This window comes from Microtus ochrogaster, chromosome 6 (assembly GCF_000317375.1).
Source record: "Microtus ochrogaster isolate Prairie Vole_2 chromosome 6, MicOch1.0, whole genome shotgun sequence".
Lineage (NCBI taxonomy): Eukaryota > Metazoa > Chordata > Mammalia > Rodentia > Cricetidae > Microtus > Microtus ochrogaster.
In genome coordinates, this window is record NC_022013.1 from 67,393,373 (window position 1) to 67,415,663 (window position 22,291).

Genomic DNA, 22,291 nt, shown 5'->3' on the forward strand with positions numbered 1-22,291 from the left:
GACACACATGCCATACTCTGGACACCAGCCAAGGCATCAGCGGTCATGAACACTGGCCAAAGGAGCAAATTTTTAGGCTGCATCTGTTAAAACCTGTGATGTTCTGGGCTCAATGCTCAGCCACGTTTATTTTCGGTGCTTCCCAAGGCATCTCTGGGAATCGAGGGCTAGGACTTCTAGCTAGTGAGGAGAGCAATGGCAGCTAGCCCTGGATCATGAGCATGTAAGCTTGACAGGGATCTGGGACTGTCTCCCAGGCCCTTGCTTTTAGCTGCCCTCCAACAGCCTACCTTGAGAGAGTTTGAGCATTAATAATAGTGAGCTGTCACCAGGAACCTGAAGGTAGGCTGATCCTCCTGGGGCAGTTTTTCCAGGTCTTACCAAGATTCACTGTGCCTGGCACAGAGGCAGGAAGTGCTTGACATCCAGTAGGATGTGAGGATATGTAGGAAATGAGCAGACAAGTGAGTGTTCACAGGAGACAAGGGTGCCCAGGTCCCTTCTGAAACAGTCTCTTCAGGTTAGAGAGGAGAGGAGAGAATGGAGGTCTTTACCAGAGGAAGGTCATGCCTGCCTGGACATAGAAGCATCCTTCAGGAAGACTGGATCTATGTTGGCCATAACATCATCCAGATGGCACTGTCCTAGGCAAGGTGTCTCCCCCATCTCTGTCCTTCTTTCCTTTGGGCAGTCTGTAGAGCATGTGCTTTTGATCAATTAGTCCATGCTATATTTGTTTCATGGAGGCCACAGGTATATGTATGGATGATGCCCTTGGCCTTTCCCAAAGGAGCCCTGGAAAAGCAAAGCCATTATCCTTTTCTTTAAATCAGAATGGCCATAGCGCGGTTCACCTCGGTGTGTTTCCAGAGCCAGTTTGCGGGTAACACAGGAGGAGTTTGTATCCAGATCCTTAAATACTATGCTTCAAGCCTCTCCTTGGGTAGTTCTAGCTTGCTCCCAAGATCTGTGTCTTCTGATCCCATCATCCTAGCCCTGGCTTGTTCGTCTGCTCACCACATCTGGCCTGTATTTGAAACTCCACCTCAAAGTGGAGTTTCATAGCACACAATAGCTTCCCTTATTAAATTCTCCTGGACATACTTTTTTTTTTTTTTTTTCCGTAAAACAGGCACCAAAAGCTGCAGGCCTACCTGCGCCTCTGAAAGTCTGTTTATAACCCTTTGGAAACCGTTTGCAATTCGTTAATCACATTTTCAAAGGAAGTTACAGATTATAGATATACTAACAATTGCCATACACAATGCCTGGCACCATAACAGGCTCCTTATGAACAGGGAGAGGGAGTCGGGGAGCCGGGCCTGGGATTTGTCCCACACAGGGCTCCGTGGGGGAGGGGAGCCAGTTGCAGTGTGGGAGAGTTCTGGGCTTAACCCATTGGCTGTTGCTCGGAAGAAGCATGGAGGGAAAGTATAAGGAGCTGAGCTCTGTTCAGACACAGTAGTGCATCTGGGTAGGTGGCAAGGGACTTTCTAAATCAAATGTTCCTAAAGAATTATTAAAGTAACAAAGTCTGTAAATATTTCACATAAAATGTAGTTTTAAAAATATTACATTGGGCTGAAGAGATGGCTCAGTGGTTAAAAGTGCCTATTGCTGTTGTAGCCACCCAGGTGTGGTTGGCAGTGCCCACCTTAGGCAGCTGTGCCCTCTTTTAACTCTAGCTTCAGGAAATCCCACACTCTCTTCTAACCTCTGTGAGCTCTTATACATATGCACTACACATAAACTCAGACAGGCATGCACATACATATAAAAATAATAAGTAAATAATCTTTAATGGTAGTTTATCCTAGAGAAAAAGGAGGCATTAAATATGTGCAGTCCCACTGATGGGCGAAACCCCAGGCAGGATTAATTTTAGGAGAGTGCGGTGCTGGCTGATGTGGTGGTACACCACCTTGAATGCAAGCCCTTGTGAGGTGGGTAGGTAGATCTGTGTGAGCCTGACGATAATCATTGGGCAACTATTTCAGGTCCAGGTCCAGGCATGATTTCAGAACTATCATCTTCAGTTTTCCCTGCTTTCTCTGTACTGACTTCATTCCCAGGATAACTCAGAGTAGTGGTCAAGGTGGCCATGAGGTGCTCCAAGCGCGCATCTCACAACCTTAGCAATGCTGGTACACGGGCAACCCCTTTTCTGGACCAGTCCAGGAGATATTCCAGAAGGAATCTTTTGAGTCTCTTTGGGTCGTTGTGGGTTATGTTCCCATCTCTGAACTAATTCTTGTGTCCTGGGATGATGTGAGCCCTTCCCATATTGTCAGGCCCTTTCCTAGTCTCTGATCCAGAAATGGTACCATCACTAGATCCACATTTCTAGGAGTTTCCCTGCAAGGAAACCTAGACACTTATCCTCAATAATATGTGGAATGGGTAAAGGAGCTTCCTTCCTGGCCTGCTGAGCTTTTTTAATGAGGAAAAAAGATACTGGCAGGTTTGGAGTCCGTGTGTTCCTGTTTAATTATTACCCTTGGCTTCTTCCAGCTATGCAATAGCCTGCTGAGTTTTCGTTTTCTAACCTAAAGGATCCTTGAGCTTCATTGATGTTGACGCTATAATGTTTGTGTTTAAGAAGAAAGTGTCTCAGGCCCATTGCACATACTTAGTTAAGCAGACTTTATGGAGGAAGCCTCATCAAAGGCTTTTCTGAGGGAGTAGCTTCTGCTCCAGTTCCCTTCAGCAATGTTGACTTAAAAGGTCTTGCACAACGTAGCAACTGATGGACCAGCCTGCAGGGAGGCCTTCTACTCTCTCTCTCTCTGGTCTCTTAGTTTTTCTTTGTTTGTGAGACAGGGTGTGACTCTCTAGCTCAGGCTGGTCTGGAACTCACAAAATAGCCCAATTTAGCTTGGAAATCATGGCAGCCTCTGTAACTTGGTCTCTGAGTGCTAGGGTCATAACGAACCACTATGTCCTGAATAGACTTTTGGTACCTTGGGTTGAGTTTCTCGAGTGGTGATGAATGAAAATGAAGGGCTGCAGCGGGGACTCATGTGGTCGAGTGCTTGCCTAGGATGTACAAATCCCTGAGTTCCATCCCCAGCTCCCCATAAACTGCTCACAATGGTACCAGTCTGTATATTCAACACGTGGAAGAAAGAGCCAGAAGGGAATCAGAAGTTCAAAGTCATCCTCAACTACATAGCCAACTCAAGATCAGCTGGGACTACATGAAATTCCATCTCCCAAAAAGAAAAAAAAAAAGTCTGATGACATTTAGGGATAGTAAAATTTCAAGGAATTTCAACTGATTCATTCTTGTATATGTCGACCCCAGGAGACCGCTTGTTCATTCCTGGCTGCCCAGACCCAAAATAATCACATAGAAACTATATTAATTAAAACACAGCTTGGCCTATTAGCTTATGCATATTTCTAGCTAGCTTTTACATCTTAACCCGTCCCTATTAATCTGTGCATCACCCCAAGGTCATGGCCTACCAGCAAAGTTCTGGCAGACTCCAGCAGGCATCTTTCTCTTTTGCCAGCTACATGGCATTTCTCTGACTCCACCTACTCTCTCCTCCTCTATCTGCTTGGAATTTCTGCCTTGCCCTATTCTGTGCTGCAATAGGCCCAAAGCAGATTCTTTATTATTAATCAATGGTATTTACTGTATACAGAGGGGAATCCCACATCACCTCCCCTTTTCTATATAAGCAAGAGTTATGGTTACAACATTTATATCTCTTTATCTTTTATCATAACTAAGTAAAACTATATTTATTCTTCAACTGCATCAAAGACTCCAGAAGGATATAATATTACCTAAGTAAATAGGAAGTGCTTTAAGCAACTTCCAAAACTCTAGAATTGACAGAGACATCTTGCTGCCTGGACAGCCACCCAAAGTTCTTCTGTAATATTGCGGCACCCATCTTCAGCCTACACATCTGTAGTTTCTGGCAGACTTTTCATGAAGCAGGAAATTTCAAAGACAGTTCCACCTATATTGGCAGTTTTCAGTCATTTTCTTCTGTGCCCTGCAGAATGTCTAGCAGACTCTTTCATGAAGCAAGAACCCCGAAGGACTGTCTAACCTTTAGGCAAGTTCATAAGTCATTTTTCTGTGGGTCCTGCATGTCTAGTTCATACAGCATACCATCAAGCAGTCCAGATAAGAGCAGTTTTTTGCCCAAATGGTTAACCAACACCATAAGGAGCCTCTTCAATACACATCTTCCTCTTAAAGTAATTATTGCTGCCAGGAACAGATGTGTCTCACTGTCATGAAAAGTCCTAAGTTTTTAAAACATTTTAAATGCCATGTTCTGTAAGTTTTGGAAAGGTCTGAAGACTACATATCCATCTGAAATATATCTCTACATCTAAAAAGCCTAACTAACATGACTACAAGCTTGACTATTATAGATGACTATCTATGAACCCGTATTTCTTAATTATACATTGCATTTTAAAATGAGCTGCACAAGCACAACTTCTTAATCAAACAAAATGTAACTTAAATTTGTATCAATAAATCAAGATCCAAACATTTATAAACAATCATTTAGAAAATCTGGGCATAGTTCTCTCCAAATTGCTTCCTGCTATTTATTGGGCAAAGTAATTTTTTGAGGGTGTTCAAGGTGACCTTTCAGGGAGTCTTGGTCCCATCAAACCACATTAGTCTGGAAGGAATCCGCAAGTTCTCATTCTCTGTGGAAACAAAAGCAGAACCTCTTTTCCAAAGCAACATATCCTTAGACCCAAATTTTGAAGTCAAGATATCTTTAAATATATTTGTTGTTTTAGCTCACAGACCAAACAGTAAAAGTCTCTCTGTACTTAGCTCATTCACAGCCAAAAAATTTGAAAGAAAACATACTAATATACATAATCCAGACTCTCTGATATATTCCATCTTTTTGTGGTTTATTTTTTTTTTTACTCCTTTAATCTATGACTGTACTGTTTCTTTAAAGACATTATTTTTTTTAAAACCAATTACTTCTTTTTATAACTGTCTATATTATTTTTCTTCTCTCTCCCAAGCCTACTCTGTGGCTCACTTAGAGGTCTCTTTCATCTCAATCTGTCTCTCTTGTGTATCTGTAATTCTTTTCTGACCAGGAACACTTCTTAAAATGCTAAGCATCATGACTAAAACTAAGGCTGCTTTGCCTTTTGGCTCAACACAACCCATGGCCGAGATTTGTTCACTGCCTCTGAGACTGCCAGAAGGTAACCTTCCTCACCACCTCAACTCTGGGTAGCACCGTATAGCTTATAAACCCTCTTTATCTGATTAAAAGCTAAATCCGCCATGCAGAACAGTGTAAAGCCTGGAAGTATCTCTGTATATGGCAGTGGGAATCCACCAGCCTCTCTTGCCTGTGTACTCCCAGCAGACCTGATCCCACTCCCTGCCCAGGCAGAGGGTACTGAGCCACGGGCATGGTCTTAGCTATTTTCCTCCCAACCTTGAGTGGGCACACAAGCATCTGAACCTGAAATGGGTGGTGGCCAATAACCCCAAATGTTTGGGCACCATTCTGTTGGTGGAGATTGCTTGCTCATTCCCAACTGCCCAGACCCTTAAATACACAAAGAACACTGCTTGGCCTATTAGTGTATGCATATGTCTCGCTAGCTCTTACATCTTAAATTAACCTGTCTCTATTAATCTGTGCATCACCACGAGGTCATGGCCAACCAGCAAAGTTGTGGCAGGCTCCGGCAGGTGTCTTTCTCCTTCAGCAGCTACATGACATTTCTCTGACTTCACCTACTCTCTCTTTGTCTATCTGCTTGGAATTCCTGCCTTGCCCTATTCTGTGCCACAATAGGCCCCAAACAGATTCTTTATTAACCAATGGTATTCACAGCACACACAGGGGAATCCCACATCAGAAACCAGGTACCTTAGCACACATTCAAATATCTCTGTCAGGAGAATCTGGAGTCCCTGCTTGTAATGTCCATTCCAGAATGAGACAGTTGATCATGCTGTATGATGCCAGCATCTTCAGTGAATACCTCCTGCCTCTTGCTTGGAGCAGAGTATCAGACTTACTGGAGTATCCTTCCTTTGGAGGAGGGAGGTAATGCCCAACTCTGGGCAGAGTCAGGTCTGCCAGAGTTAAGCACTTGGTGCTGCCTGGAATGAGCTGCCAAAGAGGAAAACCATTTAGCCCCTCTCTGCTGGCAAGTTATTGTCCCCATTTTACAGCTCACTGGGAAAACCTGGTGCAGCACAATGGCTTACTTAGCATCACGTATCAGTGTGTTGTTGGTGATTGCAGTTCCTCTGTACTTTTCTGACAAAAACTTGTTCATATTTTGAAGATAAAGATGCATTTGGTATTTAGGACCTCAGAGACAGTTTAGATTTGAGAAAGACAGAAATAACATGAGGCTTACACAGAGACATTAAGGCAGAGGCTAGCAGCTGGTGAGGTGTCATTCCCCCATACTGGTTGTACAATCTTATTTGACTTGTTTCCTTTGTAGCTTAGCTCATCAGAGCTCATTTTTCTAGCTGTGGGAGGGGCAATAATGGAAGCACAATTGAGGGAGGGATCCTCCAAGTAAGTCTGTGGGAAGAGAAGGCTAAGGCTTACCTAACATCCTATCTTTGCTGCTTGAGACTTTGCGTGTGTGGTGCCATGGGTATGTGCTTGTGTAGATGCAGATATGAGTGCGTGTGTGTACATATATGTGCATCCTGGAGGCAGAGGGCTACATCAAGAACCTCAATCATGCTCCACTTCTTTTTTAAAGGCAGGAATTCCCACATATTCTGGAGCTCAGTAGTGACAAGCTGGCTGGTCAGTGAGCTCCAATGATCTGCCTGTCTCTTTCCCTACACCTAGCACCAGGGTCACAGATGTCCTGCACCTGCTTTTGACATGAGTTCTGGAGATCTGAACTCAAGTTCTTATGCTTGCATGGCAGGCACCTTACCATCTCCATAGCCCCCAGTGCTTTATATTGTCCAGGCATGCAATGCACGTCTTCTGAGTAAATGGCAAAAGGAACAGTTTTTAGTGACCAAAGGAAGGATTCCTTCTACCGAAGCAAGACAAAAGAATGGTTCAGAGCCATCAGCAGGCAGCCCAAGAATCTATAAAAGTTTGCTTTTGAAGTTCAGGTTCTGGGCTACGTGAGGTTTGTTGTTGTTGTTGTTGTTATTTTGTTTTGTTTTGTTTTGTTTTTATGGTTCTTGCTGAAATGGGATTAGAAGTCAGTGGGCTCTGTAGCTGAGGTTCATGATGGGGGTCAGACTCTGTCTTCCTATAGGGAATGTCCTAAGCCCTAGCACCCAGTGGACTTGTCCATGACTTGGATTCATGCCCCTCCCTCGTTCTTTCTTCCTCTCAGTTACTGTGGCCTTTTAGCAACACTGGCTTGCCCAGCTCCATGCTTGCAGGAACTTTCCTAACAGGATCCATCTGCTAATCTGCTATCATGGCTTCCAAGGGGACCACTTTTCTTCCTCTTCCTCTGGATCTGATGTCACAAAAGTGGTTGTGAATGATGACTGTCTTGCTAATTGGAAACCTCAGAGAAGCAAGTGAAGGCACTTTGACAGGGCTGCGTAGCCTTCTTGGGTGGTGGTGGTGGAAGGGGACTTTCTAGGGATGGTGCAGGATCCCCACAATGCAGTTGGCAAGGAATAAAGAGTGCCCGAGCAACGTTTGAGTCTGACATCCTTGGGTACCACAGTAATGTGACAATCACCCCTCTGGACACTGTCCCTTTGATTGCACTGAGGTCTGCTTTAGACTTGGTTGGTTCTCAACAGGCAGACGTTTCTCCTTGTGTCAGGGATACCGTTAGGGACTGCATCTGCAACCACCAGCATGTCAAAGGGGAGTCTTAAAGCGTGTAGACTGACCCTGTGTCTCGTAGCTTTATTGTTTAATCAAAACAGGACTGAGACAAAGAGCAGAAAAGAAAACAGGTGCGTTTCTATGCATGTATTTTGTATATATGTACAACCTCGTTACCTTCTAAACTTGTAAAGTGCTTTCTTATCCTTAGCCTGCAGCAGAGGGCAGACTTTCCTACCTAACAAACACCCCAATAACCAACTGTAAGGGCCTCGAGACACACAAACTTCCAGACACAAAAATGTCCGGTCGATAAAATGGTACACTTGCCGGGTGACTAACACCAGTGATTTAGGGAAACAAGTGAAATCCTTCCCCTGTTATTAATGCATTCATCAGCTTTCCCAGAGAAAGGCCCTCATGGCCATTAAATCTGGCAGCGATTCCCAGTACTCACATCTGCTCCAGGTGAAGGAGCCGCGCTTAGCCTTGCACTGCCGTGGCCAGTAGCAAATAGGTCTGCAGGCTGACAAAGTGTTCTCAGGATGCTGAGCCCAAGTCCAACCATGAAAATCAAAGTTTTGTTTCTCAGGGGATCCTGGAGGAGGTTTGAGACAGGAAGGGTATGAAGCTGAGGGCAAAGGACAAGATTTTTATAAATGTTTTGTAGGAAGCATTTTCCTCTGTCTTTTTAATAGAGTTGGGTCTCCCCACCCTTCCCACATTTATTGCATACAAGGGTAAGATAAATATTCTTTGCACCTGGCATTTTAGAGCCAAGGAATTCTCTAGGCAAATTCATGCAAAGCAAAGACTTGACCTTTAGATTTTCCAACTTAGAGGGAGATGTTTACGGCAATGCCCGTCATTAGAATTCTAATATTGCCATCCACAGGGTTGATTACTCACACAGTAACCGGAAGCAGGTCCAGGAGGAGAAAGATGCCCTGGTTGATGATTTTGTGACCGTTTGTTTGTCTTTCTCTTCTTCCCCATGACAGTATGAAGAAGGCAAAAAGCGAAGGAAGCCTGACTACAGTAGTGTGGACCTCTCTGAAGTAGAGTGGGAGGACCGGGATGATGTGGTAAGTCCCCTTTTTCAAGCCTCGTGGGTGAGGGCTCTGTTGACCAGACAGGATACGCCAGAAGCTGCCGCACAGGGCTATGGAGGCAACAGATCTCCTGCCAGTCAATTGGGCCAGTTGTGCAGTCTGCTGATCCTATGCCCAGCGGGCACTAGTTTCCTCTGCAACTGATTAATCCCACCTTGGACTGAGGACAATTGTCAGGACTTGCCTTACCATCTTCGAAGAATTCTGGCTAGGCAACAGGAGGCAGTGGGAACTAAAAGGTCAGGACGTCTTATAGGCCAATAAGGCAGCCTCCCAGGTAGACAGAATCAGCTTGTTAGGTGTACATGGACACAACTCTTGTTTCTAAAGAGCAGCAGAGAAGTTTGCATGCCCACTTTCTCCATGTGTGGCCAGCCTCACACCCCTACCTGTACCCCCATTTTCTGTCTCTCTAGCCTTCTCAGAGGGATGTTGAGGGAAGCCATTTGACATCCCACACTATCTCTCATGCTTTATAGAAGCAGGGCTGGCTTTCCTTGTTTTCCCATCCTCTGCTTCCTGAATGCTCTCAACCTGACTAAGTCCAATCTCAGACAGAATAGAGTTGCCATCCATTAAAAGCTACCACCTCATCCAATCCTACCTGTCACTGCTCTGACATCACGTGGGGTCAACGACCTGGAAGAGTTTGATGTCTTCTATTCCTCAAACATTGTGACCAGGATCCTGGTGTTTCCTTGGGCTTAAACTCATGTGTTTGTTGCATCCTAGCCCCTGTGTGGACAGTTACACTGCCAGGATTCAAATCTCACCTGTTTGGAGTTTCTTTGGCTCTGGTGTGCGACCATTCCTGACACATCTCCTGGTCTTCCCAGATGCTTTGAAGATTGGACATATTGATAGATTGAAAGAGAAGAAAGTGCTTACTCTGTTGTGTGACTGTGTGATTCTGTGAATGGGCCTCTGGTTTACGGTTTACGGTTGTGACCTCCAATTATGGTTGGAGGATCAATATCAGACTCCCAGCGTGCCCTTCACTGTCATCTGACCCAAGCAGCTGGGTTCTGGGTTTCCACTCTCAGAGTTACCATTTCTCAAGTCAGGGCAGGATTCTTCTTATGTACAAACTGGCTGTCTTTTGCTTGCATCCTTGACGGCAAGCAGTCCAAGGGGATTGAATGTGAGTCCTTTCAATATCTGTGTGTTTGACATAGGAAAACCCAAACTGCCATCTCTACTATGCCCCAGTGATGGGGAGTTTTGGAATCAGTTGAAAAACATCCTTATGTGGTGTGCCTACATATGGAGGTGTGCCTCATAGAAGCCTTCAAAACCGTATGCTGCTGAGGAAGCTTGAAATAAGTAGCAAAGTACAGGTTTCAGGTCAAAATACATGGAGGATCAAGGAAGCAGAACTGCTTGGCAGAGGCGGCAAAGTCGGCCTGGCTGCAGAGCGCCTGAATGGAGAATCCTGCTTCTGAGGGACAGCAAGGCTCTTGTACAATTTAACAAGCACATTTAGAGCATAGACCCTGCATACTTCCAAAAATGATGTAATATCAAATATGTCATTTAAAAATTTGCAAAACTAGTCTGGCCAAAATTAAAATAAAGGGGGCGGGAAGGACGGTTCAGTTTATAAAGTACTTGCTGTGCAAATACGAGGATCTGAGGTTGAACCCAGCCCCCATGAACAAAGCTGGGCATGGGATGCTGCAGTTCCAGGTGTAATCTCAGTACTGGGGTCAGGGATCTTGGGCTAGCCCCAGGATTTGTACCCCAATCCCAGCAAGAGATCTGTCCAAAAGTCAATGTGGATAATTTCCGAGGAACAAAACCCACTTTTAAACTCTGACCTCCCATACTCATGCACACCCACTCACGTATGTATACCTACATATATGTGTGCCAACACAAACAAACATACATACACACAAAAGAAAAGTAGACCACACAGAGGAGTGTGCATGGGACTTCTGTTGTCACCATAGGATAAGTTAGGTGTCATGTCAATTACTATAAAAAGGCATCTTTAGGGGACCCATGTGTCAGCAATGGACCTGAAATACACACGATCCTATCTGAGTCACCAGTGAGGAAAAAAGATTTAAAGTAAAATTATATTAATTAAAAAAAATGTATTGTCCCTTCTCATTTCCTTCCTCCAGTCCCTTCTAGTCATCCTCCTCCCAACCTCTCCTATGTTCCCCCCAACTCTCAAGTTGATAGTCTCTTTTCCTTTGATTGTTACTATTGTATGTGTGAATATATGTGTGTGTAAGCATGTGTATGCATATAATATATATATACAACTTGATGAGTCTGTTTTTGTTGTTTGGGTGAATATAATTTCAGGGCTGAAATTCCTAGAGATGGCTGAAAGAATTAAGGATGATTTTCCGTTTGGTCTTGCTATGTTTTAATCATTGTTGAACTTTCCCCCAGTGAACATGATTATTTCTATAGAGAAGGATCATATAAGTAACAATAGTTTGTAAATAAGGAACTTCTTTTATCCAAGGTACTTAATACCTTCAGTGTAATAAAGGATGAACTCATTTATTTCTTATTGCAGTCTTGTCAAGGATCTGTCCCTGTTTTCCAGTTAAGGAAACTGAGGCGGAGAAATTATGTCACAGTTCAAAGGCAGGCATCAGGCTATCTGACCCCTATGTTGTGTCTTTGACACACCCCACTTTGTGTGTCACTGGAAAAAGCCTCAGAATGCCAGAGTCCTTGAGACTTTATTTGGTACTTCAGAAACGTGGTGAGCTCTTCCAAAGTAAATGTTCATCCCCATGGGGTTATTGTGGGCTCTTTGAGCACAGAAGGGGAGCCTTTCTTGGCTCTTAGTGGGAAAATCATGGGGGACTAATATACTGTACCTGTCAACAGGCACCACATTCACCTAAGCCACAGGTCCCGAGTTCCTTGCTTCAGAGTCATGAAGAATGGCGACCAAGGAAGATTAGCAGAAGGGCAAGCAAGGGAAGTTTTACTGAGAAATAAAGTGATAAGATTCTCCCTAACCCCCACCACTTCTGCAGTAGGGAGAGGTCTTGCAAATGAGCTAGCAAGTCCTCCTTTGGAAATGGACCACATATAAATCATGCATTCAATTAGGGCAAATCTTGTTAGTTTGAGTGTATGTTGAAAACTCTGGCTAGTTGACTAGTCAAGTGAATGTAGGCAGTCTCATGGTTGAAAGGCCCAAAAGAGCTGAGATCATGTAGAGTTCCTTGTGTAATGTCAGGGACCTTGGAGCTTGCTATGGCTCACTCAGGATATGTATGTCCTTTATTTCCCTACACCCTCACTAACTATAGAATGTCTATCTTGCTCTGAAACCTTATCAGTGGTGTAGCCACAGCACTATGGATTCTGTCTCTAACCCAGCTGACACCCATTCTGTTGCAGTGCAAGCCTTCTCCTGCTGGGCTGAGGAAGCCCACACTTGTTCCCATGACAAGCCTCATGCAACACATCTTCAGAGCCCTTTCTTCCCAAAGTCCTGTGAACATCTCACACTGAGACATATTCTGAGCTTTGGTTGCATATTTTTTTCTCCTTTACGTCATATTCTATTTTTCTAAATCTCCTGCCTGATCCCTTGAGCCCTGATACCTAGAGAGCCCAAGCTTTCATTTAAGGAAAGATTGGTGGCTGGGGCTTTCTGTACGTGCTATCGTCATGTACCGATTAATGCTTTTTTGCTAAAGGAACAACTGTTTATCTGGCCTGTCTCATATCCCTTCCATCCGTAGGCTGGGCTAGGTAGCTTATAAGAAGGTAAGAGCTTGGAAGAACAAGCTAGCTGGGACTCTGGAAGTTAAAAACCCCATTCTAGCATAGACAAGACTCCACCACAGGATACTGAACTTTCATTGTAGAAGGAGACACAACCTACTATCCCCTAGTACACCTTCTGGGGAAGCTTTCCCCAGTGGGCTCTGCTTAAGAGGGAAGAATCTGACCTCCAGTGGAATGAGCATCCAGCCTTAGCTGGAATATTGTGCAAGAAAAGTAGGTGCTTTGATTAGTCACCCAAGCTGCTGAACCCCCAGGACTCAACACATGGGAATAAGGTACCAGGTTGTACCCCAGAGGCTGGGTAGGCTGAGAAGTGACTAGATTGCCGTTATCTCCTAAAGGAGGGTTTGCCTTTTACGTTATTCATCTCATTGTGATGAGAGCTGCCTCTCTGGCCATTGCATATCACACCTACAGATGCCTGGCATCTGATAGGGACCACTGACATCCGACTTACTTTTCTTGGGGTGTGTTTAGTCAAGCATCTATGTATGTGATTTTTAATGACAGTATAATCAGCTAACATCTGGACACACCAAAAATTATTTTAACGTTTTCCTCTGCCAAGTCATTTTCATTTCCCCAGCTGTTGATGATTACAAACCCAGGCAGTGGCTAGTTCAAAGGCTGCATAGAGCAGCACCGTGGCCTAACTTTTCCTGCCTTCAGTGGGGGAGACAGGTTTGCTCATCTCTCTGACCTGAGTTCTGTGACCCTCCCTCGGTATGGGGCCCACCGACTCCTAGCATGATATACATGGGGATTCTTGGCAATATGCAGCCTGTTAGGATAGAAAAGTGACTTTTTTAGAATGTTCAAGTCTCACAAAGTGCATTTCAACTACGAGTCTCTTGCCTCCTCTGATAGTAAGAGCAGAATTTCCCAGAGATCAAGTGTACGGAAGAGCTACAGGGAAGGTAAACCCATAGGCCGTGCCACAGTCAGTTTCTAAGCCTGTTCTTTAAGAAATCAAGAAATAACAATCTATAATTCATACTAATGATGAAGTAATTATTTTTATCTTCTGATTTAGGCAGCAGAGGTTTGGAACTTGTGGGGTATGTGTGCATGTGTGCACATGTGTGTGCATATGTGTGTGTGTGTATGTGTGTGTGCACCACAAGCATGAAAAAGTCCTTTGAAGCCAGAAGAGGATATCACAACATCTGGACTGTAGTTATAGGTGGTTATAAGCTGCCCAATGGGGGTGCTCAGAGCCAAACCCAGAGCTACTTCAAGAGCTATAGGCACTCTTAATCACTGAACCATCTTTCCTGCCCCAAGAACTTGGGCTTAAGTGTTGGAGATCCTGTGTTTCCTTAGACAAGCTTATTAGCCTAACGTGTCAGTCTCCCTTCTTGTCAAATAGGTATAGAAATAGAAATACAGAAGACAGTTCTTAGAATTTTCAAATTAGTGCCTGATCCACTGGAAGAACTCAGTCAACAGTAGCTATCAGCAACAGGAGCTTGCCAATAACCTGATATTTACAGTTTAGAAAGGAGTTTTGGATCTGGGTGGCTTCACTCAGGGTCATTTTTGATTGAACAAATAACAAAAAAAGACACCGAAGCCCAACAAGATGAAAGAATAGCTCATATGTGTCAGTGATGAGAGCCTCGCTAGCTCGGGAGCCCTGACGCCCCATGTTGTCTCCTCTTGAGTCTGTCTAACTCATGGAGAGTTAGGGACAGTAACTTGAAATCTGCAAAGATAACGGAGATATCACAAAAATCCACCCAGTGTGCTCTGACCGGTGGGGGGAAAAAAGGAATGGAAAGCTATGAAGACAAAAAAAAAAATGCAAAGGCATCCTCAGCACGAGCTGCATTTTTCTTGTGGCTCATTGTCCAAGCAGCTAGAGAGACGTTAGTAAGAGATTGGATGCTGCTGTCCAGTCATCTGGAGCTTGAGTTCTGATTCCTTTAGCTGGCAGGAGGTACCTGACACCACACCCGGGTGAGGGAGATGGCAGTGCCGCTGATGGCAGTGATGACGAGGATAGCGGAGGACACCTGAGGTACAGAAGACAGCCAGCCTGTGCCTGGCCCTTGTCTGCTTATGCCCATGTGGTCTTTACTACAGCTGTATGTGATGCGGGGTGGGGGGGGGGCTGTGCTCAGTTCTGTTTGGGCAGTAGAGGAAACTGAGGCACGGAGAAAGGAATGGCTTGCCCGCAATCATCAAGTCCTGTCCCCAAGGTCTGTTTCTAAGTGACAGCATTCTATCATCCTTCACAATGAGGAGCGTGGGGAGAAGAGCTTGTCATCCTTGCAAGACTAGAATAACTGTCTAAACGTTTGCCCCCATAATGCATCAGTGACCCCGGCCTTGGGCCCTCCCTGGCCTCATGCTAATTTTTCCCTGCTACTGGGGGGTTGGGAGTAGCTTGGCAAGGAGAAGCTGACATAATCTCTGACTTGCCTGGGGAACTTGAGAGGGGAAGGTCCCAAATGGCTTTAGGCAGGCACCAGAAAGAGGAAAAATGAAAACCATGTTAAAGATAAATTGAGCCCGTTCTTAAAAGTTAGAAAGTTGACTTAATTAGGAGCAGCTCTCTCCGTCCAAAACCACAAAAGTTAAAATGGGAAAATATTTCCAGAAATGCCCATTATGTGTTGTTAAAAAATATCTAAAGTAAAATATATGTTTTATTTTATACATGCCTCCAGCTAAAAATCATGCTTTTACTTCTCTCTCACAGAAGACGGGAATGTGAACCCAAATCTAGACAGCCCTGAATCAAATTTGAGGTGCTGCAAGGCCTGCAGTTTCCTATCAGCCTGATCTCACTAAAGCTCCCCCAAAGGAGGAAAGAACAAAAAACCAAAACAACACACACACACACACACACACACACACACACACACACACACCCTGAAGCGCAGACAGAGAAAGAACAGTTCCCAATGGACTGGCTCCTCCGCCTTTGTTCCTATCCCATTAAATGGCCTTTTCTGTCATGTCCCCTTGCTGCCCATGCAGGCACATCCTTCATCACCCAGCCTGTTGTCCTCCTCTGAACTTGTGGAAGGCCACAGGTAATTAGATGAGGTCAGCCAGGGGGAGGGGAGGCCAGCCAGGCTCACTGCTCCAAGATGGGACCTCCAAAACTCAGAGGCAGGGGTCAGTACTGTTCACTGTCTTGTCAGCGAGGCTGTTAATTGGGTGACCATCTGAAGCTGATTCATGCTGTGGAAAACGAGTTACTGTCTCCCCAATGCCCCCCAATCTTTTCAACTACTGTTTAGAAAAACATCTTTAACTTGATTATCTTTTGAAAAATGATCTCTTTGTGACAAATCAGTACCCCTTCTGAAAAACCAACTTGTCCCCCAGAGACATTCTTGCTTGTTGATAGTTTTAGCAGATTGTCTAGAGTTCATTCTCTGACCTCTGGACTCATCAACATCCTGAGGCCTCTCTTGTGGCTATCCCTAAGGGGTTCACCTGGGTACCCCAAATCACAGCTGAAAATTATTTGTCTTTGTTTACCCGCCCATTATCCAGTAGTTAGAGAGGTTCTGGGGTTCACTTGTGCACCCCAAATCAGAGCTGAAAGTCATTTGTCCGTGCTCACCCCCTGGAGAGCTGTTTTAGAGCTCTGAATGCCGTGTGCAGCCTTATCCTCAGAAGCACGAAGAGTTGGTAGGAATTCTGTCTGGACTTTGTTCAGGGAACTTCTGAGCCCGGCACCCAGTGACACAGAAACCCAGGGAAGCACTAATTCCCAATTTCATTTTCTTGTTCTAGTTACGAAATGCCATGGTGAATCGGAAGACAGGGAAGTTTTCTATGGAGGTGAAGAAGACCGTGGACAAAGGGGTACCTTTTTCTCAAACATTCTTGCACTTCGTTAAAACAAACCAGTGTGAAAAATTAGCTTTGAAGGTTCTCTGTGGAATAAATATCTTTCGCCGAGCTCATTTCTCTCTTGTCTTTACTTATCTCAAACAAGATTCATGCAGTACTATTATTAACCAGACCACAGTGTGTCCATTTATTTTTATTGATTTCTGAAAAATGTCATCTAGCAGACTAACCATGTTTTCTTTTCTCTATGACTTTCCCCCCGATCTAGAAACGGGTTTTGGCGATGACAAATGACTACTATTACACAGACATCAAGGGTACTCCTTTCAGGTAGAGCTGACCATCACCATGGGCATTCCATCAGACCTATCAGTGTGTTTGTACCCAACCTGCTGGCCTCTCAGAGCTCACCATCTGAGGATAGCAAACACCCCCCAAAGGCCGGAAAGAGTGAGGAAGGGGCTTTGCCCAGGCTGCTCTTTGTCTTTGTCCTAGCATGGGGAAGACGGTTCAGGCCCACCTCAAACAGCCACAACTTCTCATAGCATTCCCAACACAAAATCTCCGGGGCTCCCACCAAGGGTGGAGGAGACCAGTTCAGAGGGTCACCAGGTTCTTCACCATCTCACTTGCTACCTCCTAAGACCCTTGTCTCACCTTCGGTTTTCATGAGCCAGTAATCCTGCAGGAGGCATTTCATTCCCACCTTGTGCTTCCATGTCAACTTTTCTGAATGTCCTTCTGTGTTGTCTCTCCGTTACAGTCCTAAAAGTACGACTTTGCCTAATGGTCTCCTTTCCCGTGTGTACGGAGTATTCGAAAGTTGCCTGCTCCTGTTAGCTCAATGTTGTTATGTGATTTGTAGGAAAAAAAAAAAAAGGAAACTTATTTGAGCAGGCTTGCTTCATGCTCCTGAGCTGGTATCTTTCAGAGTGAAGGGAAAGTTAGTCAGGATAGATTAATCTGAGAAGTAGATTCTAACATCATTGTCGCCCACTGCTCAGGATTGTGACCAGATGCAGTTTGGAACCAGGAAGAATCAAGGAACATATGAGCCACTAAGTGGCTTTGCCAAATAAAGGGACTGATTTTTGAAAACAGTCTCTAACTTGAGACCAAAACAGAAAGGCATTTAAATCAAGCCAATAAGAATGTGGGAAAGCAGCTAGACTGGGGCGGGGGGGGGGACCAGGCTGACAAGCCAGCCGTGTGGCTGTGCTCCTTATTTGAGTGTCCCTGGTCTTAGGTTTGCCCTTGAGAAGAGATCAGCTTTTTTGGGGTCTCAGAGTCTCTGTCTAAGTTCAGAACAGAGGTGTGTAAGGTGGTAGCAAGGAGCAGGGTGTGTGGCCTTGGGAGGACATCCAGTGGAGGGCTTTCTGGAGGGGCAAGCTGTTGGCCACAAATCTTGCAAACACAACAGCAGCCAATTGCCGCTGGCATTTCCAATCAGAAATGACTTTGAAGCAGCTGCTTGGGCCTAAGAAAAACCAACACCCACTATAATCAGTGAGGTTTCTGAACGTAAACTGTTGGGAAAATTGTTTACAGAACATGAAATGAAAATGTGAAAATGGAAAATAAAATAAAAAAGAAAGGTTAGCCCGCAAGTCTATGCCAGTGACTGCCCTGGACTTCAAGGTCTGCTCTGTCTCTCTGCACAGTTTAGGTGTGGCGCTCTCCAGGGGCCATGGGAAATACTTCTTCCGAGGGAATGTAACCATTGAAGAAGGTAAGGCGCAAACTTGGGTTGGCTTCTCCTTGGGTATGGGGAGGAAGGCCCAGAGCCAGCTCTGGGAGAACTGGAGGCTGTGTGTGACCTTTCAAGCCTCTGGCTAGTGACTTGGGCACCTGACTCAAATCACTGCCCTCTGAGTGCGTCTTCCCTTGCCAGTTTTGTGTGGGTTTCTGAATGACAGGAACCCCAGCTGGCTTTATTATATTGTTGTACGCATAAAGTAGTGGAGGCAAATTATAGGAATCTCATACCACCGTTATTCTTGTCATGCATTCAGTGCTAGGGGAAGAATTAAATTAATGTAGAAGTCAAGTCTAAGGAGAAGCAATTCCGAGAAAGATCTGGAAGCCTTTGCTTGGAGCACAGTCGAGCCACCCGTCTCGGGGTCTTTGTGTTATCCTTCACCGGGGGATAATGTGATGGTTGAAGAGATTGACAGGAGTTGGGAAGCAGAAGTAGGATCTGGTAACTCTAAGATCTTCCATTTTCATAAAGCGCAGGTGCACAGTGACTCCCATAAACATTAGCCATCCCAATCTGTAAAGGCAAAGTATCTGTCACAGAAATTGTTCTTTCTATCGCCAACAGCCCGTTGATCCTAAGCAGTTGCCGTTTCCAACAGTAAACATTTGGAATTAGGAGTGTGCTGTTTAACAGGCTCTTATTCTAGAAATGACTTTGAGTAAGGCACTTTTGCTTAGCCTGGACTTTGGGTCAGGTCCATCTGCTGATTGGCCCTGAAGTGCTTCACAGCCACTGGGTTTTATCTGACGAGGAAACCATGATGTCTGATGAAGCAGAAGGGAGAGAGGAGGGGTCCACTCAGCACTGGGCAGAAGCAAGGATGTACCCATCCAAGAGCCAAACACATGGTCTCTCTTCTCAAAGACACACAAGAGGACTTGAGCCAACCTTGTGGCCTGGACAAGATATACACTTAAGGATGTGTTCTTAGAAGCCATGTTTTAGTTTCTAGAATTTTCTAGTTCTGTGGGCTATGTATAACTTTGAGGGCATCAATGCCCCTGCAGCAATACAATTCATGTCCAAGCCATTTCAGATGAAATAAAGGAAGTGCCTCGTGGTCAGAGCAGGAGAGGTCTTTAGTGGATCATTTGCCTCTCTCATGTCTGTCCCCCTTAGCCTGTCTCTCCATTGCTTTTCTTCTCACATCTCTGTCTCTGTCTGTCTGTCCCTTTCCCTTCCTCTCTCTTTCTCCCTCCCTCTCCCTTCTCTCTCCTGCCATTCCTCCCTCCCTCTGTTGTCTATTTTTTCCTGTACATCTCATCTCTCTGGCTTTTTTCCTGCACCAATGTCTTTTCAGTCTTTTGGACCATTTTTCTGGTTACTGTCCCCTCCTGTGTGTTCCATAGCAGTTAGGCTGAGCCATTGCTTGAGAGAATTTCAGAACTAAGCAAGAAATTAGTTTGAATACTTAGCAAGGGGGCCAAGTGTCTGATTATCCCCATAAATGAGATCAGACCTTCTTTCCTTGGTCATCTGTAAACAAAAGGCCTCAGCCCTGCCAGCTCCCTGAGGAAAAGAACCCAAGCAAACTGCTTTCCCCGAGGCTGCTAGTCAGAACCCTCATCTGGAAGAGCCTTGGCCTGACCATAGCTCTCTTCTGTTCCTGGAGTGGAAAGTTCTTTGAGAATGGCACCCATGTTCCAGGGGTTCTGTAGCTAGCTCCTCACATGGTTTGCCAATGCCTGCTGCTCTGAAGATGCTAAACAGCAGAATTTACTCAGAATTGTGAGAGGTCAGGGCTGAGGGTTTAGCTTAGCGGTAGAGGCACCACGTCCTGGGGTCAGTTCTCAGCACCCCTAAAACAGTGTTGAAAGTTGAAGCCTGAGCTAGTCTTCCTGCTAATATTGTGTCTCTTCAAGATCTCCTCTGACACATTGCGTCTTTTATATAGTTATATACAATGATTGCTGAATAAATTGGGTTGTATGTCATTAGTCTCAGCTTCCCTGAGTATGGTTTTATCAGAAGGGGAAAGGATTGGAGAGAAATTAGATTTGCTTGGTATTCAAGAACTCAGATCTAAGAAATGATAGTGGGTCTCATTCCTGGGGTTGCATCTGTGAGTACCATGATGCTGAGCCAGGGAGAGCTTCGAAGATGAAGGCAGAAAAAATTGCAGTGAGAGAAAGAAGAGGAATGGACATCTTCAGCTGGCATCCTGGGAAGGTGCGGTTCACGGCCAGGCCTCTGCCCTTGTCCCTCCTGTAGTGAACACTCCTTCCTGTCACAAACATGGCTCACATGGGTCTTTGCTTTCTCCTTGGTATAAAAGTCACTTTTTCAGTAATGCTTTCCCTGATCACCAAAGCAAAGCTTGGTCTGAAGCATTCTCACCCCTGCCCCTCCCCATGCGTTCTTCTCTGCCACTACCAACAGATCAGCTGTTACAGGAGTTCCAACTTCATTTCTGTTTCTCCTGTCACTAGAAATTACATCCCACGGAGGCGGGCTGTTTGGTTCTTGGGTTATTCCTAGCATATAGCACTGACTTATTCCTGCCTCGGGGAAAATATCAAAGGAAGTGAGGGAGAGAAAGAAGCAGGAAAGGAGGGAGAGAGGGAGAGAAGGAGGGAGGAAACAAAGAAAGAAGTGTGAAAGGGTTAAGAGAATGTGTGTGCATACATATATTATATATATATAAAATATATAATATAAATTATAAAAATGTATATCTCAAGATTGCCCTAGGAACTAATCACCATCATACTTAAACATCTTGTAGAGTTCTTGAGAATATTTCTTGGATAGGAAAATTGATGTAACTCAAGGATTGACAAGATATTTCCAAGATAGATAATCCAATGTTAGCAGATTACTCCCTGTAGAACTAAGCAGTATTATGTTGGGCATCTAGTATTTTAGACATCTGTATTTGACAAGGATTAAGGTATTAAAGTCATTGGAGAAACTGTCTTCCTGAAACATTACAAACATTATCGGAGTACCTAAGCATGTCTAAACTGCTTGTCTGCAGATGACCCATTGGAATCAGAGAGAGAGGGTGGCTCTCCGGAATGCCTTACCTCATTGGTGCTGCTGTATCAAAACACATGAGGCTATAAGTGCCCTATAAAAGTTTACTTAGCTATTGGGTGGCCCTATTGGGTTGACGTTCCGGAAGCAGCACAGCATAGCAAAGGTGGGAAGGAATGTTCCTGTATATGATAGGACCACTCATACAAGTAAAGAAGCACGAGACTCATTATTGTGACCACTGCATTAATCTCTTCATAGTAGTAAACCAATCACCTAGAATCCTTCCACATCTACTGGTCTTCTTTGCTAGCTGAACGTGAACGAGTATTGACAGTCTCATACAATTGAACCTATAACATCACTCTCCCAATTATGTGCCATTCCTGTTCTGTGCATGAAGAAAACATGGAGAAGTAAATCTGTTAGCCTCACACCGGAGTTCAGTGGCCTGGCCCAGTTTTCAGTCCAGACTTCATGGAGCTCCCGAATCTAGCTTTATAGCCATTCTGTTAGAAACATCCTTTTTTGTTGTGAAGTTGAGATTTCTCTGGGATGAGCACAAGGGGATTTGGTGGTGCTGGCCACAGCAGAGTGAGAACGTAGTCTGGATGACTTTTTACATGCATCCAGAGCCCTTGATCCCAGCCTATCCCTTTAGGGTTGATATCTACTGTGAACACACTCCCTCGTAAGTGCCACACTAGAGTATTTGAGGTCTACAGGAAGAGGAGGAAGACAGCTGCTTAATAATGCTTTGTCCTTGACTTCCAGGCCTGCATGACTTAGAACATCCCGACGTGTCCTTGGCAGATGAATGGTAAGATTTCATTAGTTGTTTATCAGCTTCAGGATTCCCTGCCCTCTTACCCAGTTTTCCTGGTCCAAACACGAAGTGGGAAGATGCTCTGAATATTTATATGTTCTCCTTTGGGACCCTGTCACATCCTAGGTCCTACTGCAACACCGACCTGCACCCAGAGCACCGCCATCTGTCTCAACTGGAAGCTATTAAGCTCTACCTCAAAGGCAAAGAGCCTCTGCTTCAATGTGAGTGT

General features: G+C 44.8%; 1 protein-coding gene across 2 annotated transcripts in view; it reads left to right on the plus strand.

Moving 5' to 3' along the window:
• The window catches only part of Cacna2d3 (calcium voltage-gated channel auxiliary subunit alpha2delta 3), an 833,716-nt gene that overhangs the window by 650,602 nt on the left and 160,823 nt on the right, over positions 1-22,291 (plus strand). For both annotated transcript variants that reach the window (XM_005348768.3, XM_005348769.3), the window contains 6 exons: positions 8,804-8,887; positions 16,439-16,510; positions 16,767-16,828; positions 18,160-18,227; positions 22,008-22,053; positions 22,186-22,283. In XM_005348768.3, coding sequence (XP_005348825.1) covers positions 8,804-8,887; positions 16,439-16,510; positions 16,767-16,828; positions 18,160-18,227; positions 22,008-22,053; positions 22,186-22,283 — 430 coding nt within the window. The remainder of the gene's footprint in view (positions 1-8,803; positions 8,888-16,438; positions 16,511-16,766; positions 16,829-18,159; positions 18,228-22,007; positions 22,054-22,185; positions 22,284-22,291) is intronic.